The sequence below is a fragment of the Oncorhynchus gorbuscha genome, linkage group LG01 (genome assembly GCF_021184085.1).
Source record: "Oncorhynchus gorbuscha isolate QuinsamMale2020 ecotype Even-year linkage group LG01, OgorEven_v1.0, whole genome shotgun sequence".
NCBI lineage: Eukaryota > Metazoa > Chordata > Actinopteri > Salmoniformes > Salmonidae > Oncorhynchus > Oncorhynchus gorbuscha.
In genome coordinates this window covers 60,197,970-60,216,306 of record NC_060173.1, presented here as the reverse complement: position 1 = coordinate 60,216,306, position 18,337 = coordinate 60,197,970, and the positions used below count along the sequence as shown (strand labels likewise).

General features: G+C 41.0%; 1 protein-coding gene across 1 annotated transcript in view; it reads left to right on the top strand.

Moving 5' to 3' along the window:
- Positions 1-996: 996 nt before the first annotated feature.
- The window catches only part of LOC124040748 (L-fucose kinase), a 39,498-nt gene continuing 22,157 nt past the window's right edge, over positions 997-18,337 (top strand). The window contains exons 1-6 of the mRNA XM_046357840.1: positions 997-1,343; positions 9,247-9,401; positions 9,689-9,739; positions 9,915-10,040; positions 15,980-16,052; positions 16,157-16,254. Of these exons, the coding sequence (XP_046213796.1) occupies positions 1,262-1,343; positions 9,247-9,401; positions 9,689-9,739; positions 9,915-10,040; positions 15,980-16,052; positions 16,157-16,254 (585 nt within the window). The 5' untranslated portion in view covers positions 997-1,261. The remainder of the gene's footprint in view (positions 1,344-9,246; positions 9,402-9,688; positions 9,740-9,914; positions 10,041-15,979; positions 16,053-16,156; positions 16,255-18,337) is intronic.

Below are 18,337 nucleotides of genomic sequence, written 5' to 3'. Positions count from 1 at the left end.
AAATCAGGTGAGAAGGGAGGTAAAGGCAAAAAAGGCCATGGTGGCAAAGTAAATACAATATAGCAAGTAAAACACTGGAATGGTAGTTTTGCAATGGAAGAATGTGCAAAGTAGAAATAAAAATAATGGGGTGCAAAGGAGCAAAATAAATAAATAAATTAAATACAGTTGGGAAAGAGGTAGTTGTTTGGGCTAAATTATAGGTGGGCTATGTACAGGTGAGATTATTTGGGATGAGTTGGACCACAGAGTGAAGGAAAAGCAGCCAATTGCTCATCATGTAGGAAATCCATTCCAGGTGAAGCTGGTTGAGAGAATGCCAAGACTGTGCAAAGCTGTAATCAAGGCAAAGGGTGGCTACTTTGAAGAATATCAAATATAAAATATGTTATTATTTGTTTAACACTTTAAAACAAAACTTTTTTGGTTAATACATGATTCCATATGTGCAATTTCATAGTTTTCATGTCTTCACTATTATTCTACAATGTATTAAATAGTAAAAATACAGAAACACCCTTGAATGAGTAGGTGTGTCCAAACTTTTGACTGGTGGTCTATGTTTCAGTAAGATTTGATTTTGGGCATTTATGGCATTTATGTTCATCAACTGTACTGCAGGGATGGAATGTAAGTTGCAGAAAATAGAGGTTGTGGTGGCAACTGCAGAGAGGTGTTTGGGTGTGCGAGACTTGACATCAGAAGAGTTACAGTGTGTGTTGAGTGGTGGTGTCCCATCCTCTCAGGCTGTTGGCCTTAATTTGGACTAAATAGATTTAAATAGTGAAGTATGGTATTTATTATTATTAATTGTGAGTGTAGTGTTAGATGGTAGGGTATTTGTTTTATTATTATTATTATTATTATTTGGGGGGGGGGGTGGAGTAGAAAAAATTGGCAAAGAATAAGGGAGTTATACTCCAGTCTAGTAGGTGGCGGTAATCAACATTTATTGGATGTCAACCGCCGTTAAACCTCATCAAAGAAGAAGAACTGGTCGCGCAAACGATTGATTTTGCGGTCTCCACTCATTCGAGAGCTACATTGTTGCAAGAATAGCACAGTGTAGTCTCTTTAGCTATTGCCTTGGTTGAACGGGTTTAGCATTGTTTGCATCGACGTAATGTTTGCTTCCTGTTACTTTCCGCCAATGGCGTTTTAGTTTAGATTGGTAAATCAGGCTAAATGTTCCGTGTATGAAGACAGCAGACTACTTTCGTGGCTCATTTGGAAGATATATTGTTTTCATAAATACGTCAACATGTCAAGCGAGCAGGTGTTCAGCTGGACTGTAGTAGTCTTGACCTGTCAACATAAAGATAGCGTTTACGCCTTTCAAAGAGGTGAGTCTCTTATTTCTCTTCTTGTTTACAGTAATGCACAGTTGCCCACTGTAGTCTAATAATGCAAAAGATGAGGAATAGACTAGATGCATGCGTAGCCTTCTGTAGGCCTAAGTCTATTAAATTTACTGAAGAATAAGTTACTAAACTTAATTTTACTCTCGTGTTTACCAATCTGAAACTATTGAAGCAGGATTGTGAATGAGCTGTCAAAATAAAAGTCTTGTTATATAACTTAAAAATACATTCTTTATTAATTTGATAAAACAGAACAGTTAAGAAACATTTAAAATCCCACTGTGGATCTATTAGTCTGCATAATTGCATTGGTATAACCTTTTATTTGTAAAGCGCATTTCCCACGCTCAATGCACAAGTGAAGGTTGTTGGTGCGTGCTCCTGTGCGTAAGTCATTTGACTGATCCAGTTTCAGATGAGTTATTCCTTATTATTTCTAAAATTATTTCTAAAAAAAGAAGCTGATAAACTCCTCCCCCTCCTCCCCCAATAAAAAATCAAATAAAAAAGACAGCAATGCTAACAATGTTAAAGGGATAATTCACCCAAATTACATGTTAACCATTTTGTTTTGTTGTCCACTGTTTCAAAATTCTAACTATTTAGTATTTGTGGCTCAAATCAATGGTACCTACAGTATATTAGCATTTTCATGCTTCATGTCCAAATCATCCAGAAGTATCTTACAATTGATTGTGTAACTCAATGATGTTACTTATAGATTTGGGTATGAAGCCCAGACATGCTAATATTGTACCATTGTCTTGAAAAGTTATCATTCTTAAATAGTTTCCAGGTAAACAAAATGGGTCGTTGTCATACCTTCTCCATATACTGCTTGCATAGTAAGGAAAACAATATGTCATTTGGGTGAACTATCCCTTTAATATGGGGTGATTCTTTAAAAACAAATAATCACATCATAATAGCAACACCACCTAGTGGTCAGAACTTGGTGATATCAGGATGTAGGATGGGACATGAAGCTAACAAATTCAATGACTAATTTCTCTGAACAGGGTGAGAAAAAAACATCCCCAAATGTGACTGACTGCCTCAACTACAAAATAACACACATGGAATCATGTAGTAACCAAAAAAGTGTTAAACAAATGTAAATATTTTATATTCTTCAAAGTAGCCACCTTTTGCCTTGACAGCTTTGCACACTCTTGGCATTCTCTCAACCAGCTTCACCTGGAATGCTTTTCCAACAGTCTTGAAGGAGTTCCCACATATGCTGAGCACTTGTTGGTTACTTTTCCTTCATGCTGCGGTCCAACTCATCCCAAACCATCTCAATTTGGTTGAGGTCTGGTGATTGTGGAGGCCAGGTCATTTGATGCAGCACACCATCATTCTCCTTCTTGGTCAAATAACCCTTACACAGCCTGGAGGTGTGTTGGGTCATTGTCCTGTTGAAAAACAAATGATAGTCCCACTAAGCACAAACCAGATGGGAGGGCGTATCGCTGCAGAATGCTGTCGTAGCCCTGCTGGTTAAGTGTGCCTTGAATTCTAAATAAATCACAGTGTCACCAGCAAAGCACCATCAGACCTCCTCCATGCTCCACGGTGGGAACCACACTTGTGGAGATCATCCGTTCACCTACCCGGCATCTCACAAAGACTTAACAGTTGGAACCAAAAATCTCAAATTTGGACTCATCTGACCAAAGGACAGATTTCCACCAGTCTAATGTTCTTTTTTTTTTTTACCCATTTTTTTTCTCCCTAATTTTGTGATATCCAATTGTTGTAGTAGCTACTATCTTGTCTTATCGCTACAACTCCCGTAGGGGCTCGGGAGAAAGGTTGAAAGTCATGCGTCCTCCGATACACAACCCAACCAGCCGTACTGCTTCTTAACACAGCACGCATCCAACCCGGAAGCCAGCCGCACCAATGTGTCGGAGGGTACACCGTGCACCTGGCAACCTTGGTTAGCGCTCACTGCGCCCAGCCTGCCACAGGAGTCGCTGGTGCGCGATGAGACAAGGACATCCCTACCGACCAAGCTCTCCCTAACCCGGACGACGCTAGGCCAATTGTGCGTCGCCCCACGGACCTCCCGGTCGCGGCCGGTTACGACAGAGCCTGGGCGCGAACCCAGGGACTCTGATGGCACAGCTGGCACTGCAGTACAGCGCCCTTAACCACTGCGCCACCCGGGAGGCCAGTCTAATGTTCATTGCTCGTGTTTCTTGGCCCAAGCAAGTTACTTCTTCTTATTGGCATCCTTTTAGTAGTGGTTTATTTGCAACAATTTGATCATGAAGGCTTGATTCAGAGCAGTTTCCTCTGAACAGTTGATGTTGAGATGTCTGTTACTTGAACTCTGAAGCATTTATTTGGGCTGCCATTTCTGAGGCTGCTAACTCTAATGAACTTTTCCTCTGCAGCAGAGGTAACACTGTGTCTTCCTTTCCTGTGGCGGTCCTCATGAGAGCCAGTTTCATCATAGCGCTTGATGGTTTTTGTGACTGCACTTGAAGAAACTTTTAAAGTTCTTGAAATGTTCCGTATTGACTGACCTTCATGTCTTAAAGTAATGATGGACCTTCGTTTCTCTTTGCTTATTTGAGATGTTCTTGCCATAATATGGACTTAGCCCTATTTTGTAAAAGACCATCTTCAGTATACCACCCCTACCTTGTCACAACACAACTGATTGGCTCAAACGCATTAAGAAGGAAAGAAATTCAGCAAAATCATTTTTAACAAGGCACACCTGTTAATTGAAATGCATTCCAGGTGACTACCACATGAAGCTGGTTGAGAGAATGCCAAGATTGTGCAAAGCTGTCATCAAGGCAAAGGGTGGTTACTATGAATAATCTCAAATACAAATATATTTGGATTTGTTTAACCCTTTTTTTGCTGGTTACATGATTCCATATGTTTTTTTTGTAGTTTTGATGTCTTAATTATTATTCTACAATGTAGAAAAGAGTAAAAAATATAAAAAAAACATTGAATGTGTAGGTGTGTCCAAACTTCTGACTGATACTCTATTCTGGTCAAGGCTCAACCTTTTCTATTCATATACTGTTTGTACTGACATTATGGACAATCATATATTTATATTCCAGAATCTGACATTGCTCGTTCTAATATTTCTACTTTTGTTAAATAGTTTTTTTTTGGGGGTGTAATGTTTATTGTTGTTGTTAGATTTTACTGCACTGTTGGAGCTAGAAACATAGCATTTTGCTACACCTGCAATAGCAAATGTGTACTCGACTAATACATTTCGATTTTGAACCGCAAATTTCAGTATTGTGGCTAACTTCACACAGGTTTACACAGTCTACTATGGAGACATTGAATGAGCTGTCAGAATTTTTTAAATATTTTTTTATGTAACCCTGTTAACCCTGATTTCTCAATGAACAGCTTGAGAGTATGTTGGTGACTGTAGTTGTGGAACCTTCCTTTTCCAGATGGGCTTCTCGAGTTGTCCTTATTCCTTCTTTAGTAATCTGGATCTTAACATCGGATATTGGCAGGTGGCAATGAATCCCGCCGTTCAGAACAAGATTGTGTTCATTTCCCCAGCTGGTTTGTACTCATTCAAATGCATGCCTTTTGGTTTGGAGAACACTCCCGCAACCTTTCAAAGGCTGATGGAGACTTCCCTGGGAGATCTGAGGGGGGAAAATTGTGTATCTGGATGACATAATCTATTCCTCTGTCACTGATTATCTGCAGCTTTGACCCTGAACTTGAAGTGTCATTTCTGCTTGCCTGAACTCAAGTTCCTTTGTCATGTAATTAATGCAGAAGGTATCCATGCAGATCCAGCCAAAGTTGCAGCAGTGCAGGGGCTCCCAATTCCCACATCCCTGATGGCTGTTCAGAGCTTCCTGGGTATGGCTTGATGGTACCACAGGTTTGTGCTTGACTTTTCAAAGTTAGCTGAACCACTCAATCACCTTAAGAAGAAGGTGGTGAAGTTCCAATGGACTCCTGCATTTGAAGCACTCAAAAACAGTCTCATTGCTCCTCCAGTGCTTGGACATCCTAAGCTGAATGCCCCATTTCCTAGAGTACACAGATGCAAGTCAAACAGGACTCGGAGCAGTCTTTGCTCAACCAACAGGATCTGGAACAGAAGAAGTTCTTGCCAATGCAAGTCTAACCCTGAATTGCGCCAAGAGGAATTTGTCAACAAATGAACGGGAGTGCCTCGCTGTGGTCTGGGCTCTGGAGAAATGGAGCTACTATTTGGAGGCCAAGGTCTTCAATGCTGTCACAGACCAACGCTGCGGTGGGTTCTGACATCAGGCAAGACCAACAGCTGTCTCATTCGCTGGCCAATCATACTTGGTCTTCATCGTTGAGTATCGCAAAGGAAAACTGAATGTTGTACCAGATGCCCTCAGATTACAGAGACTGCCAACGTTTGTCATCCATTGTGCAGCACTATCACTACCACTAAGTGTATGCATTATTATTTTCCTCTGGATTATGTGTGTGGAGGGCACAGCCACTTCAGTGCACCCCTTACTGTGTCTTAGTCCCCTCTACATTGACTGACCAAATGATCCAAGCTTATCATGCCAACCCCATGAGTGGCCATCTTGGAGTCTTCAAAACCGACCGAAGATTACATGAGGTGGTGTACTGGCCAGGCATGTGGGTCGATACCAAGATGTTTGTGCAGCAGTGTCTGCTAGAAATACAAACCAGACGTTGGCAGACCTGCCGGGAAACTCCAGCAGACCGTTGTGAACCATCCCAAAGAAATGCTGGGAATTTTCCTCCCAGGCGGGGAACCAGGAATGAATTCTTATTGGTGGTTGTGGACTACTACGTTGTTTCCACTCCGCAAAGCCACTGCTTCAACCATTGCTCTAATTCTGCGAATGGAGATCTTTACCACCTGGGAAGACCACTAGAAGATCCGATGAGTCTTGCAAAGTTCCCCCGTTTTCATCTGACTGCCCAGCATTTGATGCAGTCCACCACCACCATACCTTGCGAGCCAAACAACGACAGCTCATAAACTATGACAAACAGGCGAGACGTGTGTTTCCCACCTGAGTCTCATGATCCGTTCTCATCTGTCAAAGGCGTCCAAGCAGTTTACTGCAAAACAAGCTAGGAGATGGAAAGGTCCTTTCTTTGTGGTGCAGAAGTTGGGCCCGGTGAACTACTTGGTCTCTTTGGAGGAAACGCGGAAGATGTCAGGAAGGTGCATGTTGTTGACCTAAAGCCCTGCTACACTATGGCAGAAGATCTGAATTGCAGGCAAAAGTAACACCTGCAGGAACACTTCTTGGAGGACCCTCTTGATGAGTTCCCTGGTTTTGTGTAGTAGTGGGGGGGACTAAATGCATGAAGTAATTTCATTTCTAAATGGTAAAACATATACTTTGTGTACGTGGACACCACTTGAAATTAGTGGATTTGGCTATTTCAGCCACACCCGTTGCTGACCGGTGTATAAAATTGAGCACACAGCCATGCAATCTCTATACTTCCAATGTTTGTCTATAATGGTCTTACTGAAGAACTCAGTGACTTTCAACGTGGCACCGTCATAGGATGCTACCTTTCCAACAAGTCAGTTAGTCAAATTTCTGCCCTGCTAGAGATGTCCCAGTCAACTGTAAGTGCTGTTATTGTGAATTGGAAGCGTCTAGGAGCAACAATGGCTCAGCCGCAAAGTGGTAGGCCACATAAGCTCAAAGAATGGGACCGCAGACTGCTGTAGAGCGTTGCTTGTAAAAAATTGTATTTTTTCAGTTTCAACACTCACTGCCGAGTTCCAAACTGCCTCTGGAAGTAACGTCGGCACAATAACTGTTCGTCGGGAGCTTCATGAAATGGTTGTCCATGGCGAAACAGCTGCACACACGCCTAAAATCACAATGCGCAATGCCAAGCGTCGGCTGGAGTGGTGTAAAGCTTGTCGCTATTGGACTCTGCACATTTTGGGGAATATTCAGAGGTGGAAACTTAACGTGGGAATATATGCGAATTAACGGAAATATGCAAATGAATATTAATACCATTTTAAATGTGATGTTTTTTGCATTGGATATATTTACCATATCTTATGGAGACAAACATAACATTTTACCTTAACATAAGTAGACATTGCAAATGATTTAAATCCTTCAAATGTAACTAAATTGTTTTTATTTCTGAGTTGAACTTTTTAAATGAGTTCACTTCACATGATTTCACTGAACAACAAAATATGGGAATATTAAATGATCCCCAATGATCCATCGCATCTGTAAAATGAGATGCGCGCCATTGTGCATAAATGTATTTTGTCCCCCCACACCAAATGCGATCATGACACGCAGGTTAAAATACCAAAACAAACTTTGAACCAATTATATTAATTTGGGGACAGGTCGAAAAGCTTTAAATATTTATGGCAATTCAGCTAGCTAGCTTGCTGTTTCTAGCTAATTTGTCCTGGGATATAAACATTGAGTTGTTATTTTACCTGAAATGCACAAGGTCTTCTACTTGGACAATTAATCCACACATAAAACGGTTATCTCTCCTCCTAGGCTTTTTTTTTCTCTTGACTTTATATTGCGATTGGCAACTTTCATAAATTAGGTGCATTACTGCCACTGACCTCGTTCGTCTTTCAGTCACCCACGTGGGTATAACCAATGAGGAGATAGCGTGTGGGTACCTGCTCCTATAAACCAATGAGGAGATAGGAGTTGCAGCGCAATCTGCGTCACAAATAGAACTGACTTCTATTTTAGCCCTTGGCAACGCAGAAGCTTGTTGGCACGTGCGAGCATTGTGGGTGCAATGATTGAATAATATAGATTTCAAAATGTATTTTGCAATGCTCACGCATGGGACGCGAAAGGTGTAGTCAGCCTGTAACGTTACAGCCTTATTCGAAAATGTATTAAATTGTTTTTCCCCCTCATCAATCTACACACAATACCCCATAATGACAAAGCAACATTTATTAAAAATAAACTGTTCTTACATTTAAGTATTCAGACCCTTCACTCAGTACTTTGTTGAAGCACCTTTGGCAGCGATTACAGCCTCGAGTCTTCATGGGTATGATGCTACAAGCTTGGCACACCTGTATTTGGAGTTTCTCCCATTCTTCGCTGCAGATCATCTCAAGCTCTGTCAGGTTGGATGGGGAGCGTCCCTGCACATCTATTTTCAGGTCTCTCCAGAGGTGTTCGATCGGGTTCAGGTCTGGGCTATGGCTGGGCCACTCAAGGACATTGAGGCTTGTCCTGAAGCCACTCTTGCATTGTCTTAGTGTCATTGTCCTGTTGGGAGGTGAACCTTTGCCCCAGTCTGAGGTCCTGAGTGTTAATGGAGCTGGTTTTCATCAAGGATCTCTCTCTACTTTGCTGTTTCTCATGGTCTGAGAGTCCTTTAGGTGCCTTTTGGCAAACTCCAAGCGGGCTGTCATATGCCTTTTTACTTGCTTCTGTCTGGCCACTCTACCATAAAGTCCTGATTGGTGGTTCCAAACGTCTTCCTTTTAAGAATGATGGAGGCCACTGTGTTCTTGGGGGGCTCTATGGACAATTCCTTCGACCTCATGGCTTGGTTTTTGTCTGACATGCCTGTCAACTGTGGGACCTTATGTAGACAGGGTGCGCCTTTCCAAATCATGTCCAATCAATTTAGTTTACCACAGTTGTAGAAATATTTTAAAAAATGATCAATGGAAACAAGATGCACCTGAAATGTAACTGTGGAAAAAGTAAAGGGGTCTGAATACTTTCCAAAGGCACTGTTTATATGAAAAGATCCTCAAATAAAAGGTTACATTCAGTACGGTCTCCTCATTTGATCTGAAATGCTGAACTATAGAGCCAAATTAAAAGTTTTAGCTTCACTGTTTAAAGAAAGGGTGTGTTTGTCTCAGAGCTGGAGGTCCGGCAGCAGCGTGGAGGTCTCTTACAGGGGACGTTACTGCTCACTGTGTCAGACCCCCAGGAGCCTGGACTGGGCAGTGGGGGAGCCACTCTCAATGCACTGCTGGTGGCAGCCGAGCACCTGAGTGCCAGAGCTGGATACACTGTAAGTGACTCCAGACAATATGTCCATAAAATATCATAAAGAGAGAAGATAGAGACGAAGGACAAATTCCACTGCAAATATTGTGAGTCAGTTTGTGCATTTTAGTTTCAGACCATAGTATTTGTAGATTGATTACATTTTTGTATACTTTACAGATGGAATATATTCCTGTAACTGAAATTACACAATATTATTGTCTTGACTGTTACTGTATTATGGTGTAAACCTCTTGTTGGGGTATATTAATTGTGGAGCTGAACAATGCACTTATCCAATGTTGTTTTCAGGTTGTTACCGCGGATGTCCTTGACGATGCCCGTATCCTGATCTTGCACACGGTAAGACTGGAGGGGTAGCAGGGGACGGGGAGAAGGAGAGAGTGGGGCAGAGAGACTGAATGGATCAGGAATGAGCTTTCAATTGTGAGATTTCATTTATTATTATTCACATGGACATGGGAGTAATCTCTCTTCTGTATTTTTCTCTCTCCCCAACTCTCCTGTCTTTCTGCAGGGACGTGACTTTCCCTGGGATAGCTGTGGCAGGGCCTTCTGCTGGCTACCTGTGGAAAAGCCAGCTCAGACTGTGCAGGGACCTGTCTGCTGCCTGGATATGCTGCTTGACTGCCTTTCCAATCAGGTTAGCCATAATCCTATTTGTCGGAGACACCATCTAGACTAAGGGGCTCCTACTCTGGTCCTGGAGTGGGATTACTTCTCCGTTAATGGGGCAGTTGGTACAAGTGGCTTGGTGTCATCCATTAATACAGGCTGCTCTGTAATATTTTCTCAGGTTTTCAAGCTACCTTCCTTCCGTCATTGAGTGTGACGATAACAGTGGCGATTTTAGCATGTGTAAATCCATTTGTGTAACTGGATAAGAACTGCGTTCTCCTTCAATAACAATGAATATCGGAATGAGTTTTGACTTTTGAACTATGCACAAGACATTATTACATTTATGTTCAATAAATTCACAATGTTTGTTCTTTATAATTAACACTTAGCTCTGAAGTATAAGCAAGTGCAAGCAAACGAGCTGCGATGAGGTAGGCCTATTCTTGCAGCAATTTTGAAATGGACAATGAGAGGAGTTCAGATAAATTCAGGAAAATTTTGAGGCCTTAACTTGACTCTTCTTTAAGTAACTCAGCGGTTAGCCTTCCATTTTGAAGTATTTTATTTGGTCTGTGCGGTCTGTACCCGGACATTGAACTACTCCCAACTGGGCACAGATATAGGGCACCCCTCAGCAGGAAAAACAGAACTAGACAATCATTTGTGCCAGGTGTGATATCCCTCCTAAATAGCTTGGGCTAATGTTCCTATTGACTCCGTAAGTCTTACCAATAAAACATTTTTATTTTTTTTTTTTTGTCACTGTTATGAAAGTTGTATTGTCAATTTTGTTTGGTATTTAAACACCACTTTAAACGTGTACATGACACTGCAACAAAATTTCCCCATGGGGGCAATAAAGTAAGTAAGTAAAAAGGAAGGAAAATACAATCACGAGGATCCACTTTTATAGACAATATACATACGCACTGCAGCTCATTGAGCAAACAAAACAACCCTTGCAATATCAACTGGAATTACATGGGTCTAGTACTAATATAATGTTGTTGAGTCTGTAACTTACCACCCTCCTCGTGGAGAAAAGCACCAGAGATAATTATAACACACAAAGTAAGAAACGATTAAATGGAATAATTCAGAACATTCTTACAGTATTCTCCCTGTACACCTAGTCTGAACAGTATGCTAAATTATTAACGGGCACATAAGCAGGCAATGAAAGCTGTTACAATATTCAATGATTAATTTTCTCTAAAACTGGCTGTAGGCTAAATTAACAGGGGCACTTAAGCAGACAATTGTTCTGCCAGTCACATTCTGTTAAAGGTCTCCAAAGCACACACATCCCTGGGTCGCTCCTCTTTTCAGTTCGCTGCAGCTAGCGACTGGAACGAGCTGCAACAAACACTCAAACTGGACCGTTTTATCTCCATCTCTTCATTCAAAGACTCAATCATGGACACTTGCAAAGCAGCCACAACTGTCAGTATGATGTATTGTTGTCTCTACCTTGCCGTTTGTGCTGCTGTCTTTGCCCAATAATGTTTGTACCATGTTTTGTGCTGCTGCCATGTTGTTGCTACCATGCTATGTTGTTGTCTTAAGTCTCTCTGTATGTAGTGTTGTGGGGTGTCCTGTCCTGATGTGTGTTTGGTCCTGTATTTATTTTTAATCCCAGCCCCCATCCCCGCAGGAGGCCTTTTGGTAGGCCATCATTGTAAATAAGAATTTGCACATAACTGACTTGCCTAGTTTAATAAAATAAACTATGAAAGAGCTTACAATGTGAACGGGTAAGTAGGCAATGAAAGCTGTTACAATATTTGATTATTAAATTGCTCTAAAACTGGCTATAGGCTACATGTGCACCACCAAGTCAGAACAGTAAGCTAAGTTCTAAGGGGGGGGGGGGGGACCACATTCTTAGCATGAGGCACATAGGCTACTAACTGCTTACTACACAACATACACTGAGTAATACTATCTTAGCTACAGTATACACATTTCCCTGACATATTACATCACTTATGCAGCAGCATACTAGACATAAACTCAGCAAAAAAAGAAATGTCCTCACTGTCAACTGCGTTTATTTTCAGCAAACTTAACATGTAAATATTTGTATGAACATAACAAGATTCACAACCAAGACATAAACTGAACAGGTTCCACAGACATATGACTAACAGAAATGGAATAATGTGTCCCTGAACAAAGGGGTGGTCAAAAGTAACAGTCAGTCTGGTGTGGCCACCAGCTGCATTAAGTACTGCAGTGTATCTCCTCCTCATGGACTGCACCAGATTTGCCCGTTCTTGCTGTGAGATGTTACCCCACTCTTCCACCAAGGCACCTGCAAGTTCCTGGATATTTCTGGGGGGAATGGCCCTAGCCCTCACCCTCTGATCCAACAGTTCCCAGACGTGCTCAATGGGATGGGGGGCTCTTTGCTGGCCATGGCAGAACACTGACATTCCTGTCTTGCAGGAAATCACGCACAGAACGAGCAGTAAGACTGGTGGCATTGTCATGCTGGAGGGTCATGTCAGGATGAGCCTGCAGGAAGGGTACCACATGAGGGGGGAGGATGTCTTCCCTGTAATGCACACAGCATTGAGATTGCCTGCAATGATGACAAGCTCAGTCCGAGGAGGCTGTGACACACCGCCCCAGACCATGACGGACCCTCCACCTCCAAATCGATCCCGCTCCAGAGTATAGGCCTCAGTGTAACGCTAATTTCTTCAACGATAAACGCAAATCCGACCTTCACCCCTGGTGAGACAAAACCGCGACTTGTCAGTGAAGAGCACTTTTTGCCAGTCCTGTCTGGTCCAGCGACAGTGGGTTTGTGCCCATAGGAGACGTTGTTGGCTAATTTTACGTCAAGCTTGTGACTCTATAAACTTGTTGAATGCATTTGCTGTTCATTTTGGTTGTTTCAGATTGTTTTGTGCCCAATTTAAATGAATGGTGGGTAATGTATTGTCCTTTTGGAGTCACTTTTATTATAAACACTTCTACATTAATGTGGATGCTACCATGATTACAGATAGTCCTGAATGAATTGTGAGTGAGAGAGTTAGACACACAAATATAATACCCCCAAGACATGCTAACCTTGCACTGTTACACCATTTTAGGGTATGATATTTATGCGTGTAACTATCTCACTCATCACTATTCACAATTAATTCAGAACTATCCGTAATCATGGTAGCATCCACATCAAACACAAACTCATTACCTCCATACTTTCTCTGTTAAATCTTCTAGACTGTGCTGTAAATCAAGCAGATAATCAACATAAATGTAGGGGCATTGGATTCAAAATGTTGATGTCTCGTTCGTTGTGCCAGTGAAGTTGTGATTCACAACTTAACTGAAGCAACGATCGAGACATCAAAATATTCTGGACTGACTTCTGACGTTTTCCGCACCGGCTGTTTTTGCATTGCATGCTATATCACAACAGCTGATTGTCACTTAACTGTTGTTCAGAAAAATATTTCCTGGATCAGCTGATAGTTAGGCCTATGGATATTGTCAACTATCAGCTGGACACCAAATGCGCATTCAACAAGTAGGTTTATTAGCCTACGCATAGCCTATAGAAGAACCACTTAAGTTAGGTGACTTTCGGTCTAGAAGCATTTGATTTAGCAGTTGCATGCGTCATTTTGGATTTGTGTGCCCATGAAAACTGGTTTCACGGCATAGCCTAAAATATCAATATGGACCTTTGATAAAGCGGTGCTGCCATTAATAGGGCACTACCTCATAGACGCAGCAATACTTTTGTCCCGCTGATGGCCCATACGGGGTCGGAAGGAAATATCATAGGCCTAGTTCTGTTATATTGATAATTATCTTCTATTTATCAAATTGAAAGAAAATTCATTATTACAAGGTTGATGTGTATTTTATGATTTTTTTTTTACTTAAAAAAAACTACTTTTTACCCCATTTTACTTCCCAATTGGTAGTTATAGGCTTGTCCCTTCACTGCAACTCCTGGACGGACTCGGGAGAGGCGAAGGTCGAGAGCCATGAGTCTTCCGAAACACGACCAAGCCTCACTGCTCACAGCTGGCCCACCACACAGTTGCTAGAGCGCGATGGGACAAGGACATGCCGGCCAAACCCTCCCCTAACCCGATGATGCTAGGTCAATTATGAGATGCCTCATGGTTCTCCCAGTCGCGACCGGCTGCAACGCAGCCCGGGATCGAACCCGGATCCGTAGTGACTCCTTAAGCACTGCGATGCCAGTGCCTTAGACCGCTGCGCCAATCGGGAGGCCTGAAATTGCTTTTCTTCATGTGCATGTTTTTAATTCATTAGTAGGCTTATGGATGACATTTTAAGTTATTTGCCCAACCCCGTTGTATTTATTCCATCTGAAAAGGAAGACCGTGAATGCAGCACATATTTATTTTATACAATAGTCTGCCCATAACAACAAGTGTGTATATACAATATTCTTCCCATGTGAACCATGTGTTTTAGGGCATTAGGGACCCAATATGAGAGCCTTTACCCGATTTGTTCCCCAGCCAATCATGCACACGCGGATGAAAGAGTCGCCGACAAAGGAGTTAACTTCTGCTGCAACCTTCGCTGTGAAATATAATGCGTTGGGGCGGTGCTTCCTGAAATAAATAATTGCTACCAATGTAATTACAGTAATAGCAGGTTGTTCTGAATCTTGAAACCAAATGCTTTCTGTTTTTTCTTAAAACAATTTATTAGCCCATAGTGAATTGTTTGTGTTTTTAGTAGGTCTATATAGTCTTTTATTGATAAATAGTTAATTTGTTGATGTTTGTTTTGTGTGTCATGTCCATGGACTTTGTTTGTATTAGCTGCGATTTTGGGTATGATAAACTGGTTACAACATTGACTATACCATTCTCTCTTAGCCCAAATTTGGTTAGTACTTCTGATTTTAAAATAATGTACATAATAAACTGATTAATCAATTGCTTTGAATATGGTGCGCCACAAGGCTCTATGTTTGGGGTCAGTGCTTTTTGAATACATTTAACGTAACCAGGGCCCAGATTCACAAAACCTTAAGAAATGTCTTTTTCACTGACATTTTTTCCTTTTAACTATAGACTTAAGAAGAACATTAAGCAAAGTTGCTATTCCTAAAAAGGTTGTTGGAAATGTTCTCGTGTGTCATGCCCTGGCCATAGAGAGGTTTTTATTCTCTATTTTGGTTAGGCCAGGGTGTGACTAGGCTGGGCATTCTAGTTTCTTTATTTCTATGTTTTCTATTTCTTTGTGTTTGGCCGGGTGTGGTTCTCAATCAGAGGCAGCTGTCTATCGTTGTTTCTGATTTGAGAATCATACTTAGGTAGCCTTTTCCCACCTGGGTTTGTGGGTAGTTGTTTTAGTTTACAGAACTGTTCAATTCTCGCTTTGTTATTTTTGTTCTAGTGTTCAGATTTAAATAAATATCATGAACATGTACCACTCTGCGCTTTGGTCCACTCCTTCATCAGACGAGCGTTACATTGTGCTATTTCTTATGTTTCTCTTATTAAGCAAAAAGGAAGAAGATTATTGAAAATAAAGTTCTTGGAAACTCGTGAAAGCTATTGAACATGTTTAATTCACTGACAAACTTCACCTGAAAGTTTCAGTATTGATTATTTTAAACCCCAAAACATGTTTAAGAACAGTAATCTCAATAAGAAATATGCTAACATGATTGCCATTTGCTAGCTAAAATGGTTGCCTAGCAACAAGATATTTGAGAAGTTCATAAGAAAATGGTTTAATCTTAAAATATTGTTGAGGAATTGCACTTACGAACTTGTTTTCTTTTCTTAATAAGCTTCTGAAGTTTTTGCATAAGAAGTGTTTTGTGAATCTGGGCCCAGGTCAAGAACAAATTACCTACCTACATTTTTTTGGGTCAATGGCCGAACTCACTTGTTGTGTTGTCTGCCTCACAGTTTTTTGTCTCTGCCTTGTTTGATCCATCTGTAGGTGTGCCCTGGTTCTCCCCCGGGTGTTTGGGTGTGCAGCACTGACATGATCCTGACCATGCCGACTACCTTCAGTTAGATCTTCTCTATAATTCCATTCAGATTATATTTTAACCATTTTTTTTTTAACCGGTCTCCCCCCACTGTCCCTTAATATTATTTCTCTTCTGTCTTTCAGAAATGTCATGGGAGGGTTTTTCTGGGGTCCGTGTGTTGGCACTACCTGGTGATATCTCTTACGCCGCCAATCATGGAGTCTACTTTGCTGATGAGCAGGTACATCACTTTTAAGGATATGTCTCTTACTGAATGGAATGACAAACTTTAGATACAGTGCCTTCAGAAACTATTCACACCCATTGACCTTTTCCACATTGTTGTTACAGCCTGAATTTAAAATGGATAAAATGAAGATTTCTTTTGTCACTGGCCTACATACAATACCCCATAATGCCATTTTTTTACAAATGTTTTGAGTCAAGTATTCAACCCCTTTTGTTGTGGCAAGCCTAAATAAGTTCAGGAGTAAACATTTGCTTAACAAGTCACATAATAAAGTGCGTGTATTCATGTCTATCTCTATCTCCACAATTATATACTAATTCCAAATACAGATTTTTTTAAACCACATTGTGGATCACTCTAATTGAGTTTTAAGACACTAAAAGACAATCATTATCAAACATGGTACAGGCGTAATTTATGTTACATTACATCATCTATACATACACATGTATGCATAAACCAAAAAAACAAAAATACAGTATAATAAAGGGACAGGTAGACGCTTATAAAGAAACATCTCAGTTGAAAGATTAGGTTGCAGGCTTTGCCGCAGACATTTACATTGTTACCTGATAAAAGTTGACACAAATTCTTATTTTCATCCAGACTGTTAAAATGCTAATTTTGTCTGGAAAGCTGACATAACATATCATCCCTAATGTCACTGTATAGCCCACAGTAAAGCGAGACATGAACTTCTGTTTCAATGGAACCATGGTTACAAAAAGTACATACTGTACACATGTACACGTGGTCCTTCTGTAGCTCAGTTGGTAGAGCATGGCGCTTGTAACGCCATGGTAGTGGGTTCGATTCCCGGGACCACCCATACGTAGAATGTATGCACACATGACTGTAAGTCGCTTTGGATAAAAGCGTCTGCTAAATGGCATATATTTATTATTATTATTATAATACGTTGCATAAGTGCAATAATATATATGATTTTTGAATGACTACTTCATCTCTTTAGTCCACACGTACAATTTATCTGTAAGGGATGAATATTTTTCCGGAAATCTACCAAGTTTCAATACCGGGAATAATTCATCCCGAGTGTCCCGGGAAATACCACAGAAACTGTAAGTGCCAATTTAAAGTGTTTGAAACCAAGATATGGTCAGGGTTCTCCCAAAATAAGATTGCTGCTGCGCCACTTTGCCTTCTTAGTTGCACCTCCTATGTAAAGATTTCACAGCAAGTGAAACTGATATTTCGTAATGATAGAGTAGCTTTGATCATCACTGACATTAATTGTGAACAGGCCTTTCATAAATTCAGAGCATTATCATGTTCCTTAATTATTTCAGTAGTAGGCCTAGGCTATCTCGACACAGAGCTTGCTCAGGACGCACAGAGCTCACCCCGAGTAGGCCATAGCGTTGTCGAATCATACAAACTTTGCAATGCCAGTTAAATAAAAGTCAAATCACCAAAGTTGATATGTTTGCTAGATAACCTCCCATGAATGACAGAATATCTCCTATTTGTTAAAATCGAGTTGACGATTATACAGATAGCAGATCAGCTCATGAATAACGTGGGAGATGAAGAGAGGTTGTTTTAAATATTAAGGTCTCTTATACGGGGACCAATTCTGTTAAAAATATCCATATCTACTCTCATACCGTTTGCTGATCACACATTCTCAAACGACGCTCTCATATGGGCAGCAATATGAGACAGCACAGAGAAGCGGGGGAAATGTTCTAGTGGTATTTTGACATACGTAGGCGAAACATGCTTTGATAATGCAGTCTATGGATTTTTTTTGTTTGATTATCAGACAGGCTTTTGGTCGGGAGTAGGACTGGCTACTACACGAGTGAAGCCCAAAATCCACTTGTATTATATGCTAGCAAAATGTCCTGAACAGGTAATATAATGTATGACCAATCTAGAATAAAGGTGATAATTAGCACTCACCTCAACTTAGCTAACATTTTCCCAGCCTAATTGTTACCAAATATCCAAACTGAGATTCCGTGAAGACAAAGATCTGACATTGATGGATTTATCTACACGGGCACCCCAAACTTGTCTCAAGTCAGCCCAACGGTGCTGTCCCAATCAA